The sequence below is a fragment of the Buteo buteo genome, chromosome 19, assembly GCF_964188355.1.
Source record: "Buteo buteo chromosome 19, bButBut1.hap1.1, whole genome shotgun sequence".
NCBI lineage: Eukaryota > Metazoa > Chordata > Aves > Accipitriformes > Accipitridae > Buteo > Buteo buteo.
Window position 1 is genome coordinate 4,436,862 of NC_134189.1, and position 18,205 is coordinate 4,455,066.

General features: G+C 40.9%; 1 protein-coding gene across 2 annotated transcripts in view; it reads left to right on the forward strand.

Annotated features, from left to right (window-relative positions):
* Window positions 1–18,205, forward strand: part of LARGE1 (LARGE xylosyl- and glucuronyltransferase 1) — a 285,215-nt gene that overhangs the window by 255,151 nt on the left and 11,859 nt on the right. For both annotated transcript variants that reach the window (XM_075050827.1, XM_075050826.1), the window contains 3 exons: window positions 5,496–5,659; window positions 10,118–10,396; window positions 17,174–17,320. In XM_075050827.1, the coding sequence (XP_074906928.1) occupies window positions 5,496–5,659; window positions 10,118–10,396; window positions 17,174–17,320 (590 nt within the window). The remainder of the gene's footprint in view (window positions 1–5,495; window positions 5,660–10,117; window positions 10,397–17,173; window positions 17,321–18,205) is intronic.

An 18,205-nucleotide genomic window follows, 5' to 3' on the forward strand; every position in this document is an offset into this window, starting at 1 on the left:
AAAGGACAGGCGGGTGCCTGTAGGTATAGGGAGTTGGCAGACTACTTGAACAGGGGCCATGGGACTAGAAACAGGGCTGGGACTGACTTTAACCTTCTTGCCACACAAGAGGGAACAGGGCTAGGAATTGTCTGGGGAAACAAAAGAAGGAGACCAACCTGTCAAGGCACTGTGCTGCAAGGGGGGTCTAGGAACAGCTCAGCCAAGAAGGTTTGGCAGGGACCTGGGGAAAGGAGATGCAGAGGACTACCAAGATCTGACATCTGCAGCCGAGATCAAGGAAAGTTGTACTTCATATATACGGAACTATCCAAGAAGTTGCGCATGCCTGAAAATTGGGTTCTTAATTGTGTTGATTATTTGCAGTCAAGATAAGCCCTTACTTCCATTTAGCAAGAGTATTAGCTACATTTTACATGCTGCAGCCAAATTCTTCTTGCTAGGTAGGCTTGCTCAGACACTATCCTCTTTGTCCTTAGCACAGCTTTGTTTTACAGAAGGCTCAATTTGACCCATAGCAAATGTACAAAATTTTATGGCGTGGGAGGAATAAAGGTTTAATTGACGTGGGATTAGTCTGGCTTTTATTACTAATCATTGGAGAAGCCAGAAGTACTTTATGTAGGTCATCCCAAACAAGACTCAGTGAATGCTTTTTCCTCCCTACATCATCATCTGCTTTGTTTATTCCATGCTAAAGGCAACAGTTAATTCACACACTTTGAAAGTGCTAAATGTTGCAGTCCAAATTGCCTGCTGGTGGGAACTGGGACAGCTACACAGGAGGAAATGAAACTGCTGCAGTTTATAACCAGATTATAGTTTCATCCTGGGCGGGTGTTAGTTTTCATCTCAGTGGCTAAGCTGAGTTGATTTTGTGCTATGAATCTTAACTGCACACACCTGGGAGAAGGAAAGATGATCTGAAAGTTAAAAGTTTTCCTCTAAACTGCTTAGTTCCTGTTGTGTTAGTGTGATATTGAGTGAGCGAGTGACTTGAGCCTCGTGTCATCTCACCTCACCTTGAACACTTGATGAGAGAGAGATGCCTACATTAGGGGTTTTATCCCCTTCCCCAAGATCTAAGGAGCCTCTAGAGACATAACATTGTTTGTTGGTGGGGTTTTTAAATATCGCTATTCCCTAAGAAAATACTTCTGATCCTGGATTTTGGATTGGTCTCATCTGAGATAAAATCCTGTAGATTTTGGTGGGAAGTAAATTGTTTCTGTGACACAGCAGTTAAAAAAAAACGAAGCTAAACACAAATTTGCTTGCACTAGGAACAGCCTTAGGAAGGGAGATTTATGAGCAGACTGACCAGTTCGCTGGTGAAAGGTACATGTTGTGTGCCATGTATCATATGGGTCTACCATCTATCACATGGATAGAAAACAGCACCTCATCTCATACAAATGTATTAGTCAGACAAGTAGACCTGGTAAATCATGACGATTTATGGTGGAGTTGAATACCTTCTAGCCTGCCTGTGCCTCTCTGGCCAGCCTAGCTTCAAACACTGCCTTTCCTGAGATGAAGGCTGATCACCTGCCGCAGCTGGTTGCCCAGAGAAGTAACTTAGCATAAATTTTTTTATGTATTTGTCTCTTTGTTTTGGCATTATGCATGTCATGGCTGCCATTTTTATTTCTGGAAAAAGTATCATGATGCTAATGAAAGCACTTGTTTCCCACTACAGTATTTCCTAAGAGAACATCTACCATACACAGTCTGAAAATAATACATTTTCCAATTGCGAGCGTGTTTCCTAGAGGTGACATTTCCCACATGCTCAGTGGCAAGTAGCCTTAGCATTGAAAATCTTGTAGAAACAGTGAATCTTATGCTAAGCAGGTACTCGCTTATGAGAATACATGCTGTCACTCTAAGGTTGAGAAGTCTTTGCTATATAAGGCATATTATTATAAATATAATGGAGGGGTCCATAATGGGGATGTCATCTTTTTATCAAATCCAGCTGATATTAAGGTCCTCATTTTGATGGTGCAGTCTCTTTAAGTAAGCATCTGTTTGCCTAGATCTATCAGCATTCCCATTATAAACCCATATTTTCAAGAAGACATAATGTGGGAGCAAACTTTAAACCAAGCTGTAAGTTCTTTGTCTGTAAATAATGGATCCATGCAACATGCATGCTGTAGGTAAGATTATATCATTGGAGAAATTTTCTGTGATCATGTAACTGAAAAATAATAGGAGGTAACTAAGAAAGAGGTAAATTTAAGGATATATATGTGTCTGTCCCAGATAATTCCCTGTCTTTTGAATGTCATGCATCTTTAACACTCTTCATGTTAAATACGTGTGTAAAAAACGGCATATGACTGTGTGCAGTATGTATTTATAGGTTGTATGTGTCTCTTCATAGTAAAGAGGAAGCAGCCTTTGTATGTGTATGGGATGCTGGGGCATGGGTGTCTGAATGTATGTATGAATGAGGGGAACAAAGAAAGTGAGAGAGGGAAGAGGGCTCTTAAACTGTGTAAAACTCTGCAGCACCCAGCTGTTGGTCCTGATAATTTGTCCACATCATACCGTTAGCTTCAGTGAGAGAGCTTGTGAGCTTATGCGTTTTGCTGGACCAAACCCAGAGTGCCGAGCATGTCCAGCATTGCTTCCAGTAGGAGAGGAGTTTTCACATGGATAATCACACGCTGTTGCATTCCAGTGCCTATTGCCTCACCATTGCAGGATAGGCCCATCCTTAATGCACATTGCTTGCCACATGCGCGGTGACAATGCTACGGGCCAAATCACAGCCTGTCCTACCTGAGGGAGCACACCTTAAGCAAGCTGCGTTTGCCCAGCCTGCAGAGCATGGCTCCTAAGGCTGCCTACCAGTTTAGGCTCATGGTATGAGCAGGCAAGGATTGCACAAGCATTCCTGCGAAGTGCTGATGGAGCTGCGATGTCTGATCCTGCTGAGTGATGCCCACGTATTAGCCAGGGCTCTTGGACAGGCACACCATGCCCATGGGTCTTCTGGGGACTGCGCTCTCCACGGCGTACGGCCATAGCTGTCTCATCTCTTCTCTTGGGTCCCAACACTACATACAGCACTGAGCGTGAGTCATGGGAAGGGCCAGGGAGAACCTCGCGGACTATCAGCATAGCTGCAGGCTTAGAAAAAGTCTGACAGGACAGAGACAAAATCCTGACCCTATGAAATGCAGCGGAAAGAGCAAGATTTCCCTTTCCCTGTAGCAGCAGGGACCTTCTGCTGTTTGCTGCTCTCCTTCGCCTCCATCACCAACTTTGTGACTTGGTGAGTTTCACCATCAAAATACTGGGGGCTCTAAGAAGCTGCGTCTCCTCTTCTTCCCCCACCCAGGGCTCTGCAGTGCGCAAAGCCGTAATTTAGTCCCAAATGTTATTCTTTAACTCATAATTAACTATTTATATACTCTTAGCTTGCAACCTGAATGTAATCTGGTAATCATTCAGTGACTGCCTGGTTAGTAGCTGCTGTGCAATTATAAACTTCTAGCCTGGTCATTTGTATGTACAGCAGGATAGTAAGGTACCCCTGAAATGTGCTTTGCTATTGTTTTAACTATTTAAATTTCAGTCATCTCCTTGATAATTCCGTTAAGGGCATACTAGTGTCTCTTTTCAAGGAAGAAACAGAAAGATACAATATTCTTTCTAGTCGCTGTAAATATTGGGTTTAATTCAAATATTGTTTGAGTGTGATTTGGAAAATAAAGTACAGGCTCAGCTGAATGATGATTTGTAAAGCAGAATGAATGAAACTCCAAGAATATGTAAAAGAACTCCTGATTTCTATGCCACCAAAAAAGATCTTGATTTGAATAGAAGTTTTGCCTGAGTAAAGATTTGTCAAGATCGGACTCTCATCTTTCTAAAAGCAGTCTCTCCTGAGGGATGCTTTAAGATCTGTGCAGAACAACAGCACAGAATGAGAGCCTGATCCAAAACTCATTGAAATCAAAGGAGGTATTTCCATTATTCAAAAGAAGATTATAGAGTGATGTACAGGAAAATATCAGGAATTATTCCATCAGCCTTCACAGGAAAACATTCAGCTGTAAGCATTATTGTTGATGGCAACCATTATGCTTATAGTTCCAAGAACAACAGCTCCTCTTAACACATTATTAGAACAAGAAATACCTACATTTTCCTTTTTTTTTCTTGAAGATGGTGAAACTATTACTTTAAATCATTCTGAACAGGACAAAAATAAGAGATTTTTAAATATAAATGAAAGTCTATAATTCAATAATTGTTTTGTTGCATGAAACAGTTTTGAAGTGCACTGTGATTTTTATCAAAACTTGTAAAATTCCTATAAAATGAATATGTTTCTTATGTACTGATAAACATGCAATCGTATTCTTCTTATAGGATGCTTTTAAGAAATAAAATATAAAAATAATACTTTTATTAATAACCTAAATTTTAGAGCGACACAAACGGAACTCTATTTGACATGTTAAGACCATATATAATTTTCATCTTCATTACATTTTGTAGTACATTTTACAGCAGGTGTGACTGATTTTTCCTTTTAAATGAATGCATTTTAAATAATCTAGCCAGATGTTTGGCTTTAAAATAATACAGTTCAGGGATGGAACTGGTCAACTGCATAGATATTTGGTCAGTTTTTCTCCTCCTCCTTTCCCCAGAGCTAAACTTTTATTCTCTTAAAGCTACATGTCTATGTGACTTGGGATTGGATTGCTTCGAGATGCCCATTTTGAGTTTGAAGGGGTTTGTTTTCCAAGGGAGTCAAAAAAATACCTGTTCTCTGCTAATCTGCCATCCTTTGGATTTTTCAAACTAGGTATCCAGAAGCATAAATCCTGTTAAAATTGTAGGCTTAATTCTGGCACCTCTGCAGTTGAAAGAATATTTTCATTGCAAAATTGAACTGGCGTAGATACATAAATCTCAAGAGATGGAATAATGATCAGTTAAAGATGTTATTTTTCCAGCTGTCTGTCCATGCTGCTAGCAGCAGTTACTCTTCTCCAACAGAGGCACCAGAACGGGAATTACTCAGTCCAGCACGTACAAGCTTAATCTGCTGCTGAGTCTTGTCTACTGGAGCTGTATGTCTACAAGTAGTTTGAAACGCTGCTTCTAATAAGGAATGGCATTATGCATCATGTTGGAGCATTAACTCTGAAACTTGGTGATTATTAAACTTGTGATTGTTTACTTTCATTGCTAGTCTGGATGCTGAAAGTATGTAGTACAGATAATATATACAACATACAGACCATAATACAATGGTCTGTCTGCCTTATCAATTCACTTACAAGTGCTTTCTTCTAATCTCTTGTCCAGTGACTTGCAGGAGCTAGGCTTGGGAAAACCCTGCTACTCTGTATGTTCCACTGCCACTTTGCATTGCATCATGCTGCAGGTTCCCAACCTCCTCGTTCTCTCTGATTTGCTGAAATAATTAAAAAGAACTTATCTTTATGTCCACTCTTTCCTTACAGCTCCAGAAACAGCTGTCTGAGCTGGATGAGGACGACTTATGCTATGAATTTCGTCGAGAACGTTTCACTGTCCATCGCACTCATTTGTATTTTCTACATTACGAATACGAGCCTGCTTCAGACAATACCGATGTAACACTGGTGGCTCAACTTTCAATGGACAGGTAGGGAAAATCTCTTGTTCATCTGGGAGCATGAGGCAATGAATATTTTCTTACAGAAAAATCCAACTATGTAATGCTTTGGGGAGAGAAAAAACTGACTTTTGTAGAAACTTAGATGTCATACTGTAAGACCTTTCTTGAATTAGGATTAACACATGTAGATATCACACATGCATCCAGGCTTCAGCTCTGCGGTGCACACATGAGCGTGGGTAGAGTTCATAAGAGGCTGAATACTGGAACTGCAGGGGTTGTTACTTGTCAGGATTCTCAGGCATTATTAGTTTATGGAGTTTTGCAACAACTTAGAAAAAACAGGAGATGTTTGTAATAGACTTAGGCAAGCAGTTGTAGCTGGCCAAGTTTTTACACACAGTGTTTCCTTGTTAGACAATGTTAGTTGTGCTTTCATTGGCATTTTCCTTGCAGAAAATTTCAATTAGTGTTTTTTCTTACAGTGAAAATCAAAACTAAACATTTTAGTTTCAAATTGGGAAGTGGAAAATAAAACCTCTTTTTTTAATGTGCTAGCATGAAATAAAAAATCTCCTTTTGAGTGGAGTCATTGCATTTTTATACAAATGCTGATTTTCAGAATAACATTTCTAGTTTAACTCTTTTCAACTTTCGGTTCTGATGTAAAGTGGAATTTAACTGGTATTTCATTAGGGAAAAAAAAATCCATTTTGTGACAAATTCCACCTGCACCTTTCTGATTCCCACCATTGCAATTAGTTGTCATTTTTCAGAAGCTCTGAAAGCACAGTCTGGATGAGCCAGCTTTGTGAAATTTTGACTTGTCAGTCTCCTTTTTCCTCCTGCTTCTCAGTTGGAATCTAGTCCAAACTTCGTAGCTACTGCTATCAGAGTGGGTTACAAAACAGGTCAGACTCCTTGAATATTAGCCAGAAACTGATATTTCATTTAGTGGAGCATATACTGAATACAACATGACTCATGAATACCACCACTGCTACACCAGCGGAAGGTCAGCAGTATTCCAGGAGAGTCAGAGGAATTCAGATCAACAAAACATTTACAGCCTGTTTTAAAAATAAACACGAACGAATGAGGGCTATTCTGTTTCGCCAGTGCCTCAGCGCTGCATGCTGCACATTGTGTTATGATTTGCTATGCACATCGGTGTCTGTTCTATTGATTTTTAATTGAGGAAACATTTCTTAAGTGTTCACAAACCTTTGAGTAAAAAACTAAAGAAATAAATTAAGCCAGACCCTGAGCGAGTGCCACAGTAAATTAGTAAAGCTGGTGTGTGCACTTGGTATATTTTCCCCCCAGAATTTAATTCAAAAGAGTGAGCTGGGGCTCAGTGCTGATTCACTGGCACTGATGCAAAGTCTGAGCATCTGTTTCCCTTTCTGGATCCTCACTGGGGCACATGTTTTTATTGATAGACAGAACCACACATTTTTATTCAGGAAGAACAGCCCTCCTGATACTGTGCAGGAAAAATCTTCCCTACTTCGTTGGTGTGTTGCAATAAATTATTGATTTGAGTTGGAAATACTTTCTTTCAACTAAAATCAATAAATAATATCATACCAAAGAACTGTTTAGCTGCTTTGTTTTCTTTCACATCCTTCAGTTACTGCCTTTTTTTTTATCTTCTTTAAACCACTTCTATTAAACTCCTCCAGCATAGCTGTAGACATTTAAGAATAGTGTCTCAGATGTAAGATGACATGTACATAAACAATGTGCTATACACTACATTCCTGCATCATTCTTTCAAATGATCATCCAAGATGAGGAAAGGCAAAAAAGCACCTCCCAGTGTCTCCAATTATAGTCCTGTTGGAGATGAGACTGACATGACTATCATGACAGGCTTATGTTTGCCTGTGCTGTAGGCTTGGGGAATGGAAGCAAGGGGTGCAGTTCAGGAGCTAACATTAATGTCTTTAGGTGATAGAAACTTTGAGACAGACTTCATTCAGTGTTGCTCATTATTGCCACCTTTTATACTGATGTGACATTTTCTTGGATAATGGCTTGGTTGCATCGCTGCACGTCTTTTGGCCAGGCAGCCTTTTTAAAGGCATGGAATGTACTTGGGGTTCAGAAATCAGAGTGGGAGTTACAGAGACGTGAGATCAGGGTATGGACAAGGAAAGACACAAATTAGCATTACACTGCTTGAAGTCTGGGTGAGAATGAGTTGTAAATTTGTTGAGTATTCTTAAGAAGAAAAGTGAAAACAAAGAATCTCACAAAACAATTGAATTCCAGCAAAGTTCACTGGACTGAAACAGACCTTTAAAAAATTTACCAACTAAATGATGACCTCATTATTATGCAGTATAGCAGTACATTTATTTTCTCTAGAGTCCTTAAGAGAACGCATTCCTCAGTATGGCTAACAAAACCAAAATCACTTGGTCATGTTGTGCTTAGAAACAAGTAATTCTAAGTTCTATGGTCAAAGGAGACTGTTGTAACAACCTACAGAGAGCAGATAATGGAGCATCACTCAGCAGTCCCTGTATCAAACTCGTGGAAGTGGAGCCTGTCAATGAGAACGACACAGCAAAATGGAGTATTCTGAAGGGCACTAAGCTGTCCAGCTGGAAATTTATACCAGCAAAACCCAGTTCCCACTTAACTATCGTGAAAAGCTTTGCAGGCATTATCAGGTGTGCCGTTTAAATAAGTTATGTATGCCATTTGTCCACTGCATGGAGTCCTTGAAAGGCATTTTGCTGCATTTCTTGCTAGGCAAGTATTCCATTTTTAAGAGGCTGCCCTAAATCTTAAGTGCTGATGAATTGGAGTCTTCTGATTAATAGGTTTCCACTATGTTGGAAAAGGGGAAAAAAAAAAAGTATATTTCTCTATTTATTATTTGTACAATCAAAAGCCTAAAGCCTTCACATACTTTTTAGATCTTTTTTGTCGATTTGTGTTTCTAATTCGGCTGTATGTTTCAGGCTGATAATAACCTTTGTTTCAATAACAGATAAAAAGAAAATAATGTACCAGGTGTAGACTAGTAAAGGTAATATCTCATATCTAAGAAAAAATGATTATATCATCTTGGATGTCATCACGATCCTTCAGAAATGCAGAAAAAAGCTATTAATGTTAAATCAGAATATGTGTTTGCTGGTATATCATTCCTTTCTGCTGCAAAGCTTAGGGAGATAGTAGGAGGGGGAAATTATTTTCTCTGATTACGATGATGCAGAAAACTTTTCTTGTGTTCTGTATAAATATTAATAGGAAAAATCTAGTAATGTGGATTTGGAAGGGAGAGAAGATAATCATGTTGCATAGTCTACTCTCCCTGTTTTTTAATAGAATATCTGGCTAGGCTGCATAGGTTCATTTCCCTTTGTAGTAACTCAAGAGGCTTTGTAATCAGTCCTTGCTATATTTTTGGGTGGCATATCTTAATCTCTAGGCAATTCTCTATAAATTACCCGAAGTGCTTAAATGATTTTGACCAGGCTGGGTTTGATTTACATTTGTGTATGAGATCTTTTGTTGTCATTTTCATCAATAGTATTGTAAGTGCTTGAAGTTTTAAAAAATATACGTTGATACAACCTGTTTTAAAAATGATCTAATGAAATTTGCCATACTTGTAAAACATACACAATTTAGTACTTTAAATGATGGTTTTGTCTGAAATGTTCTTTTGATACTCCACAGAAATGCCATGTCTCTCCCTCCTTCTCTCCTTACTCCCTACACATAGTAAATCCCATTTCTATAGATGTGTCATCCTTTTGCCCTTTCCCTGACAGTGACTTTTCTTCTAGTCAATGCAAATGTTCATGTAAGTCAGTTTTCCCTTGACCTATCACTATTAACAGCTTTTAAGATCTAACTGCCTTGCAAAAATTTGGGGAAAGTTTTCCTAAACAGGAGGTAAAATGATCTGTGGGTCTGTACACCTTTCTCCTCCACAAGCTTCTTAAAGAGCAATGTAGTATGTTAGTATGTGGGAATAGCTTGACCTGAAGTGTGAATTGGGCACTAGACACTGTTTAAGATTCCGAGACTCCCATCCTGTAAGTAGATCCACATGGACAGATCCCTGCAACTGCTCAAAGCTCCCATCAAATGAAGTCCTATCGTCCATGTGGGTTTTCCTGCAGCATCAATGCTGTAGGAAGGATGGATGGTGTTGATTTCAGCTAGCTTTACGTATCTGAGTTGTGGATGTGTATATCTGAGCTAGGGCCGTCTTAAGCTCCCTGGTATTCAGTGGAGAGAAGTAGGCTTATCTAGGGTGAAGTCCATGTGTCCAGAAGGAGACATCAACTTACATGAGCTGAATTGTGCTGTACAAATATTTATTGCTTTCCACAGTGTATGAAGTGACCCCAGTCTGTCTCACTTAGAGCCACATACCTGCATTTGATCAGATGAACCCAGGCAAAGAGTCCCAGACAGAGGGACAGCCTTTTCTTATTCTCACCCTTGCTCTTTCAGGCTCCAGATGCTTGAAGCCATCTGCAAACACTGGGAAGGTCCGATCAGCCTGGCACTCTATCTTTCCGATGCAGAAGCCCAGCAATTTCTGCGCTACGCCCAGGGCTCGGAAGTACTTATGAGCCGCCACAATGTCGGCTACCATATCGTATACAAGGAGGGCCAGTTTTATCCTGTGAATCTGCTAAGGAATGTGGCCATGAAGCATATCAGCACACCATACATGTTTCTGTCCGACATTGACTTCTTGCCCATGTATGGACTCTACGAGTACCTCAGGTAAACAGACAGCAGAGGGATTCCCACCATCACCCACGTTTTCGTCCCCTCCACACCCCACCCTGCTCACGTATTCCCAAAACAATGCAGTTTGAGCAGATCTGAAAGAGGCAGCTTGTAGGTGTTTAAGGTGTGACAATGCCCAGCAAGCTACAAGAATTTTTAGGGTAGAGGAAGGGGCTGTAACTGGAAGTAAAGCAATACGGTTATGAAAGAAAAACTCAGGTCTAAATGTGAGCCCTGTTAGCCATCAGAATAATTCCCTCAGAGTAGCAGAAGAATCAATTTGAAAATTGAACTGGACTAAGTATTATTAAATGTGCAAGAGCATCCTGTATTAGCGGAGATGTGAACCGGGTGATTTCCCTAAACATCCCTGGTTCTTAATGTCAGTGACAGAAAAAACATGCAAAGCATTACGGAACTTGTCGTCCCTGTGACACGCTCTTAATACAGTTCCGTATATGAAAAGAGGGTGATAGTCTAACCAGCTCAAAAATATGACGGCAATGCCAGCACCTGTCAGGGCAAAATAATTAGCATAAGGAAACTGGGAAGAGTAACCTCAGTGTGTATTGTATCCTAATGAATGTGAGCAGGTTGGGCTGAGCAAACTACAGACCTCTGATCCATTAACTGAGCTTTTTTAAATAAAGACCTTTTCCCCCTGGAGGGGCTGGTCAGCTGAGGCCAAAGCATAGAGCAAGGAGGACACCCTGTGGCCAGACAGGAGGATTTCAGTTCCTTAGTCCTGACCAGTTTTGCTTTTCATCTCTGTTCTAATTTGGTGAAAGTTGATCAAAGTGTTCCAGTGACTGTCTGCCTGTAGGTGATCCCATTCAGTCCGTAGGCCCGGCATTTTGGAATGTAAAGGGAAATACACCTTCTGATGTCATAAACTTATGGAGGAATTCCTTTGTTTCAGGCTTAACAACTCAGTAAGCATCTTCTTCTCACTTCTCCCTCATGTGGAGAATTAATTGCCTTTTTCAATTTCTGCATCCATGTACGGGGCCAAATTCACTGTTCAGAGGGCTGGAGCACCTCTCCCGTGAAGACAGGCTGAGAGAGTTGGGGTTGTTCAGCCTGGAGAGGAGAAGGCTCTGGGGAGACCTTATGGCAGCCTTCTAGTACCTAAGGGGAGCTTACAAGAAAGAGGGAGACAAACTTTTTAGCAGGGCATGTTGCGATAGGGCAAGGGCTAATGGTTTTAAACTAAAAGAGGGTAGATTTAGACTAGATGTAAGGAAGGAATTTTTTACAATGAGGGTGATGAAACACTGGAACAGATTGCCCAGAGAGGTGGTGGCTGCCCCATCCTGGCAGTGTTCAAGGCCAGGCTGGATGGGGCTTTGAGCAACCTGGTCTAGTGGAAGGTGTCCCTGCTTATTGCAGGGGAGGTGGACTAGATGACCTTTAAAGGTCCCTTCCAACCCAAACCATTCTATAATTCTATGGCTTTTAAGACACCGTGTTTCAATAATATCACTGAAGTTTCATCGCACTGTGTCAGCTTGTTTCCCACTTGTTTTAAGGGTATTTCTTTTTGACTTGTACTATGAGGACTCCAAAATCATTCTGTCCCTTGCACACGTTAGCTGTCTCAAGATATATGTAGGGACAGTTGTTGTTAGCTTCTCTGTCCTTTGACGTTAGTGTTGCATACTGTTATATTTCTTCCGATCAATGCTGGACACAGTAAGGGTAGAAGCTGTTGGTACTGGCATGTAGTACTAAAAAAGCAACTTGTTCCCCCATGCTGCTTCGCAGTGCACTGATGGGAGCCAGCACTGAAAGGAAGAAGAGAGGAGAGAAGACAGAATGACATACCACAATATACTTGATATATTACAACCATAGAAATAATTCTCGTATGGTGATAATGTATTGTAGAACTAAATGCACAGAGATGCAACCCATCAGTGCTGTTTCAGAAAAAAAACAGATTCACAGTGAAAGCTGTTGCATCCAAGACCTTGTGTTACTCTGCCAGCTTTTTGCGAGGCCCATACCGCCTTAACTCTGACTGTGAGTCTCTGTTGCCTGGGAATATCGAAATTCCTAATCTGCTACTGCTAGCTCTTTAAAAAGGGATTGGATTTTTTTTGCTTGTGGACTAGAGACTTTTGTTGCTTTTTCAATAATGATTTTTCTGAGCAAAATAGCAGGGAGGTGCAGTGAGATTATTTTAAATACGGATACTCTGTATCTTTCTGCATTGACTGTTCCCACCACCTCTGCAAGTAGCTGATTAGTGCTATCTATCTGAATGGCAGCGATTGTTTGTTAGAGAGACGTACAAACATTTTCATCTTTATTTCCGCAGATAGAACAACCATAAGCAAATAGAAATAGAGTGGTGTTTCAGGCATCTCTTTGTACAGGGTGAGCCAGACAAGTCCCTCTCACTGCAAGTTTGCTGATTTACATATACTGTATATTGTCTCTCTACAGACAATATATTCTCAGAAAGAAAGGAATTTTGAAAAACATTTTCAACATATTTTGAAGGTGTTGTATATGAAAGGTTACAGCCAGTTTTGAAGGAGAAGCTGATGGAGCTGATGGTTACCTGTCCCTCTAGGTATCTATTGCTAGCACAGATTTGTGCTAATTGAGCTTTTTCACAGCTGCTAAGTAAGACCACTTCAATGCTTTTTATCTCCATCAAACACCCTTTTTGTCCTACCTTACTCTTCTGTGAAGTACAAAAGGAAAGAAATGTATCATTTAAAGATTTCCTGTTTACGAAACTCACTTTCATGGTCTGTGCTGAGTCGAAGAAGTCTTTTGTCACCTTCCCTCATTAGTTACTGAGGTCATCTTGTCATTGCCCCAGAGGTAAAGGCTCTTTCTGGTTGCTACAAGTAAGGTGTGGGGGTCATCCTAAAGGTTCTTCTAACATAAAATAACTAGACAGGCTGCTTATCTACAGTTGTCACAGCTAGCGTTAAAGTTCTTACCAGACACGTTCGTGTAAAATGTACTCTTCGCTTCCAGTGACACATTTAGCATGAATTGGGACCTGGCATTCGATCTCTATCCACAGGTTTTATACTTGTCCCCTGCAACTTGAGTTGTGAATTATTTCTGGTTGTTCTTCAGCATCTCAGCAAGAGACACGCTTTACGTTGTGCCTATTGTTATTTATTTTTTGGATGCTTTTGTAGGCTATGCATTCATTGCTTTTGCAGAGAGGAAGAACGTTCTAATGAATTTCACAGTGGACTGACAACTCTCCAGTTCTCTACCACAAACTCTGTGACTGCTGTATTTGTTGATCTCACTCTAACTACTTACCAAGTCCTGATGGTGGAAGCTAATTTGAATTAATAGACTTTTTTTTTTCCTGAATTCAGTGCTTTAGGATTAGATTGCTAACCTTTCTGTGCCTGAGCTTCTCTGTCCTCCAGAAATGGGAATGATATTGCTATCTGTCCCCATGAGGATGAGAATTCTGTGTTAATTTTTGGAAAGAACTATGGGGATTAAAAGATTGATATCAGCGTGCTGGAGTTCATTCAACCTATGAGGAGGCTCTTCATTTCTTCAATGCTTTTTGACAAATCGGGTTGATTACTAGATTTAGAAATTTAACCCAACCTGCACTGTGTCAGAATGACATACTTCAGGTCTGAACACAAAGATGCCTGGGAAATGGTCTCCTGGACAACAATAGCAAAGAGAAAGCTCTTCATAAAATCATATATCCTTGTTTTGGGATGTGGGGAAAAAGGACAGATAAAGGAAAATGGATACTGAATCGCTATTACTGAATCCAAAAAACAGGCCTCATAAGGGTAGTGCAGGAATTCAACAGTTTACCCAGTACTAGTTTGCAAAATAACCAAATGTAATCCCTACATTGCAACACCAACAGTGAAAATTTTCCTATTCCAAGTATCACAGAAACAGTCAACCAGCAAATGGCACCTTTGCTCGAAACAGGAATAAAAGTCACCCCACAGAAAAGGAAAAGTAGCTTTGCTTCCAATTGGACGAGGTTAGATTTTCAGCTGGTTGTCTGAGGAACAGACCGCCAGCCAAGTTATCAGAAGAAAATGGAAGGAGTTTTTTTCTCTACCAAGTCTTCCCTGCCATTAGCACAATTTGCATGGCCTCTGTTGTCCTTTGTCACTCAGGTTAAACACCTGGAAGTCAGCACTGGTTCCTTCTTCCCCTTACATTAGTCCTTTCTGTCATCTAGTCAGGCTAGAGGTCAGTGCTGCTGGACTTCTTGACTGAGCATGTCTCAGCTCGGTTTTGGTGAACGCCTCCACTTTGACCTTACCAACATGCACCTCAGATGCTCACATATCTCTTGAAAATATTTCTACAGAGATTATCCCGCTATTCTATTTCACTCTTGAAGTACCTCCACCAGTTCTCTGTGTTTGACTGTATCCACTGCAAGCGTCTTGTTTTAAGACCTCTGCTTCTCTCCACTGACCTGACTTTTTATGTTGACCTTTGACGGTGCAAGGGATTTCAGCCTCTTGTATCAGTTTGTTCTCTCTGCCTTTTGGTTTTCTTCATGAAGGTACTGTCATCTGTTCTTTCCAACAGTTCTGCCAATGACACCTATATTAAATTTGCAGATGACAAGAGTAGGGAGTGTGCAGAAAGGATTATTGATATCCACATCATTTTTGTGCTTGTATCCCATATCTTACGAAATGAAGCATGTTCAACACTAGTTTCAACACAGCTTGTTCTGTCTGACAGTCTCTGCTGTTACTCTTGCTTGATACCTATATCTCGTTCAGCTATGTTCAGCTTCAGACTGTGAACTTTGGTGGGCAGGATTGTCTCCTACTCTTTGACAGTGCCAAGCACAGCAAGGCCTTGATTTTTCCCTGGGACTTCTGAGCTCTTCATCAAACAGAGATAGTGACAGCCATAAATGGAAGCTGCTGTTTCTTTGCAGAGCCCGAAGGGTGAGCATCACTGCGAATGTTACCTGCTCCTTCCTAGAACTGAATCCCCAAAGCTCTACCGCTCAAGGCTGATAGATTGCACAGAGTCCAGAAAGCCTGAGATGTGGGAAGAGAAACTATGTTAGTGTCCCCTGCTTTCAGAGAAGGTGTCAAGGGCAAAAAACATTAAGAGCATCATAAAGACTGGATCCTGGCACTGCTCAACGGTTCTGGAAGGTCGTGAGGCTGATTGTGAAGGAGTCGTCTATTTACATGCAGATATCTCGGCCATTAGCGATGGTGAGGGAGAAGCTAGTGAAGAAAGTACGAAAAAGTTTTAAGATGCTGTTAAACTCCTTCAGTTGTGAAAAGTTCACTGGAATGTGGCAGGGGTTCTTTAAACAATGCAAACTTTGCAGTAAGGCTCTGAGAACAGATTTCTTTTTATAGAACAGGCCCATAGGGTGATGTGAATTCTCTAAAATTCAGATTTTATTAAATAGCCCTGCTCTTCTTCTATTTCTCTGTTGGCAATATAAATGAATTCTAGGTATTCTGGGCCTAGAAAAGTGGTTGGTTTGGTCCTTCTGTTATTATGACAGTGATCCCAATTCCTTCATCTTATAAGGCTGTAGAGAGTTTGCTGCTTGTCAACATTATCCTTGATTGCTTGTTGCAGTAACATAAAAGCCAGGACAGTGAATCCTGTTAAAGGGAACTGACTTTGACAGGGAGAGAGAGGCATATTTCTCCTATGAAATACAACGATAATGAAAGGAAAATAGAGACAGAGTTATTTCTAATGACAAGCATAGTAAGATTCAGTTTGAGGATGGAAAAGTAACTTCTTTTTCTTTTTCATTGGGTCTTTGTTAGGAAAGAATAGACTGAATACCTCTGGCAGGCAGGGCGCAAAGTTGCTAAGCTGTTGCTCTCCTGGGGCAGTCGCCCTAAGGCCCCTGCCTGGAGAAGGGTCCTACTGTGCAAAATGCAGTATGTGCACACACATGCACACACCAAAACAGTCTCTGCACTGAACAACCAGCAGCAAAAGAATGGAAAAAGCAAGGTATCTCAGGGCATCCAGTGCACAGCTCTTCTCTGCAGGAAACAGCCTCTTTGCCCTATGTACAGAGCCAAGCACAAATGAGCTCTGATCTCTGGGCACTACCATGCACGTGATTAACAATACTCAAAAAAAACCTGCTAATGTACAGTTTTACTGATTTGCACCATGTCCTGATGCAGGAGATCTGTGCCTTGCCTTGAATAAAGACCGACCATCACAGCAACAGTGTTCTTGAGAGCAAATATCTGGTCCATAGTGATATTAAGGTAACACTCACCTTGCAAGACATACAGAGCTCTAAAGCAGAGGTAAAAAGCAAGTTTGATGGCACAGCATAGCACAGAGAATAGCTAGGCTGAAACGCAACCAACTTTCCAGCTCCTCATCTTGTAAAGTCCCACTAAGTCCTGGATAAAACCCATGTTTTTTTAGAACTGCCATTGACTGGGCAGCTCTTTCCCATATATGTAGTAACATTCAACTATGGTTCTCTTAAAGGGGTGGTCAGTTGGCCGTGCTCAGGGTGCTAGTTCAGCTCTGTGCACCCCTGGACATGCAGGGCAGCATTGAGCAGTCAAACACACAAGTTCTTTTTGATCTGTGGTGGTGTCCCTGCTCTTAGAGCAGCAGATCAAAAGTAGAAGAAAATATGAAGCACCCCTGGGAAAAAATGTGGGTCATAGTTACATTTACAGTACCAAACTGCCCATTGTCTGCACTTTATTTTGAAAAGCCAAGTGATTTGCTTGGTTTAAAATTTTCCTGCTTTTATTTGTTGTTTCTCTTTGCTAGGAAGTCCGTCATCCAGCTGGACCTGGCTAACACCAAGAAAGCTCTGATCGTACCTGCTTTTGAGACCCTACGCTACCGCCTCTCCTTCCCCAAGTCAAAAGCAGAGCTGCTATCTATGTTGGACATGGGAACCCTCTTCACTTTCAGGTAATGGAAAGTACTTTTGCTGAACCTGTGGTCATTATCTCTAAAGATCTTCTTCATGTTCTTGTGAATATTTGATTTTTCTCTCTCACTGTCAGCTGGCTAGCTCCATTAAGAAACCTATTGGAATATTTTTTTCCCTTTTCACAGAGAGGCAGTGAACAGGATCATATGTGGATATATTCCATCTGTAAGCTCAGCATTTTATGTAGTATTATAGTCCTCTACTGAAGGACTTCAGTTGTTAAATTGAATTTGTTTTATTTTCATCATTTTTTTATTGCGCTACAAAATCAAGCGCGACCATTACACTCATGTGCGTGTAATTTGCTTTTTGGCTGCCAAATACTATCCGGATAGCTGTGTGCCTCATGTGACCAAAAATAATTTCTCTCTGCTCGTTGGTTCGCTTCCTTACTGACTTACTGGAAAAACAAATGCAGGCTTGTCCTGTGCTCTGTTGAAGTGTGAAAAAGCTGCTTAAACAGCTTGAGTTTCTCAATGCAGAGGTAAAAGTGTACCCTGAGTAGAAGTTGAGAAGCGAAGAACACCTAAATTTGGAGCTCCTCTCAGAAGCAGACTCCTTCTGTGGCTGTGAACAAGTCACTTCTATTATCTGCCAGACTCTTCGGTTTTAAAATGCAACTACCAGGGGTTAACAGTCTCTTGGGCATGTGTGGTAAGGTCTGATTAGCAGACAATTGTAAAGCATCGCAGCGATGGAAAGAGTACAATACGGCCTTATGATGTTGCACAGAGAGGGGGCCTAGGAGACCTGCGTTCTCGTCTCAGCTCCACTACTGCCCTGCTGGGAGGTGGTACGCGAATCAGTTCGCTTTCTTACATCTCTGTTCTCCATCTCTGAAATGCAGGTAACAATGTTCACCT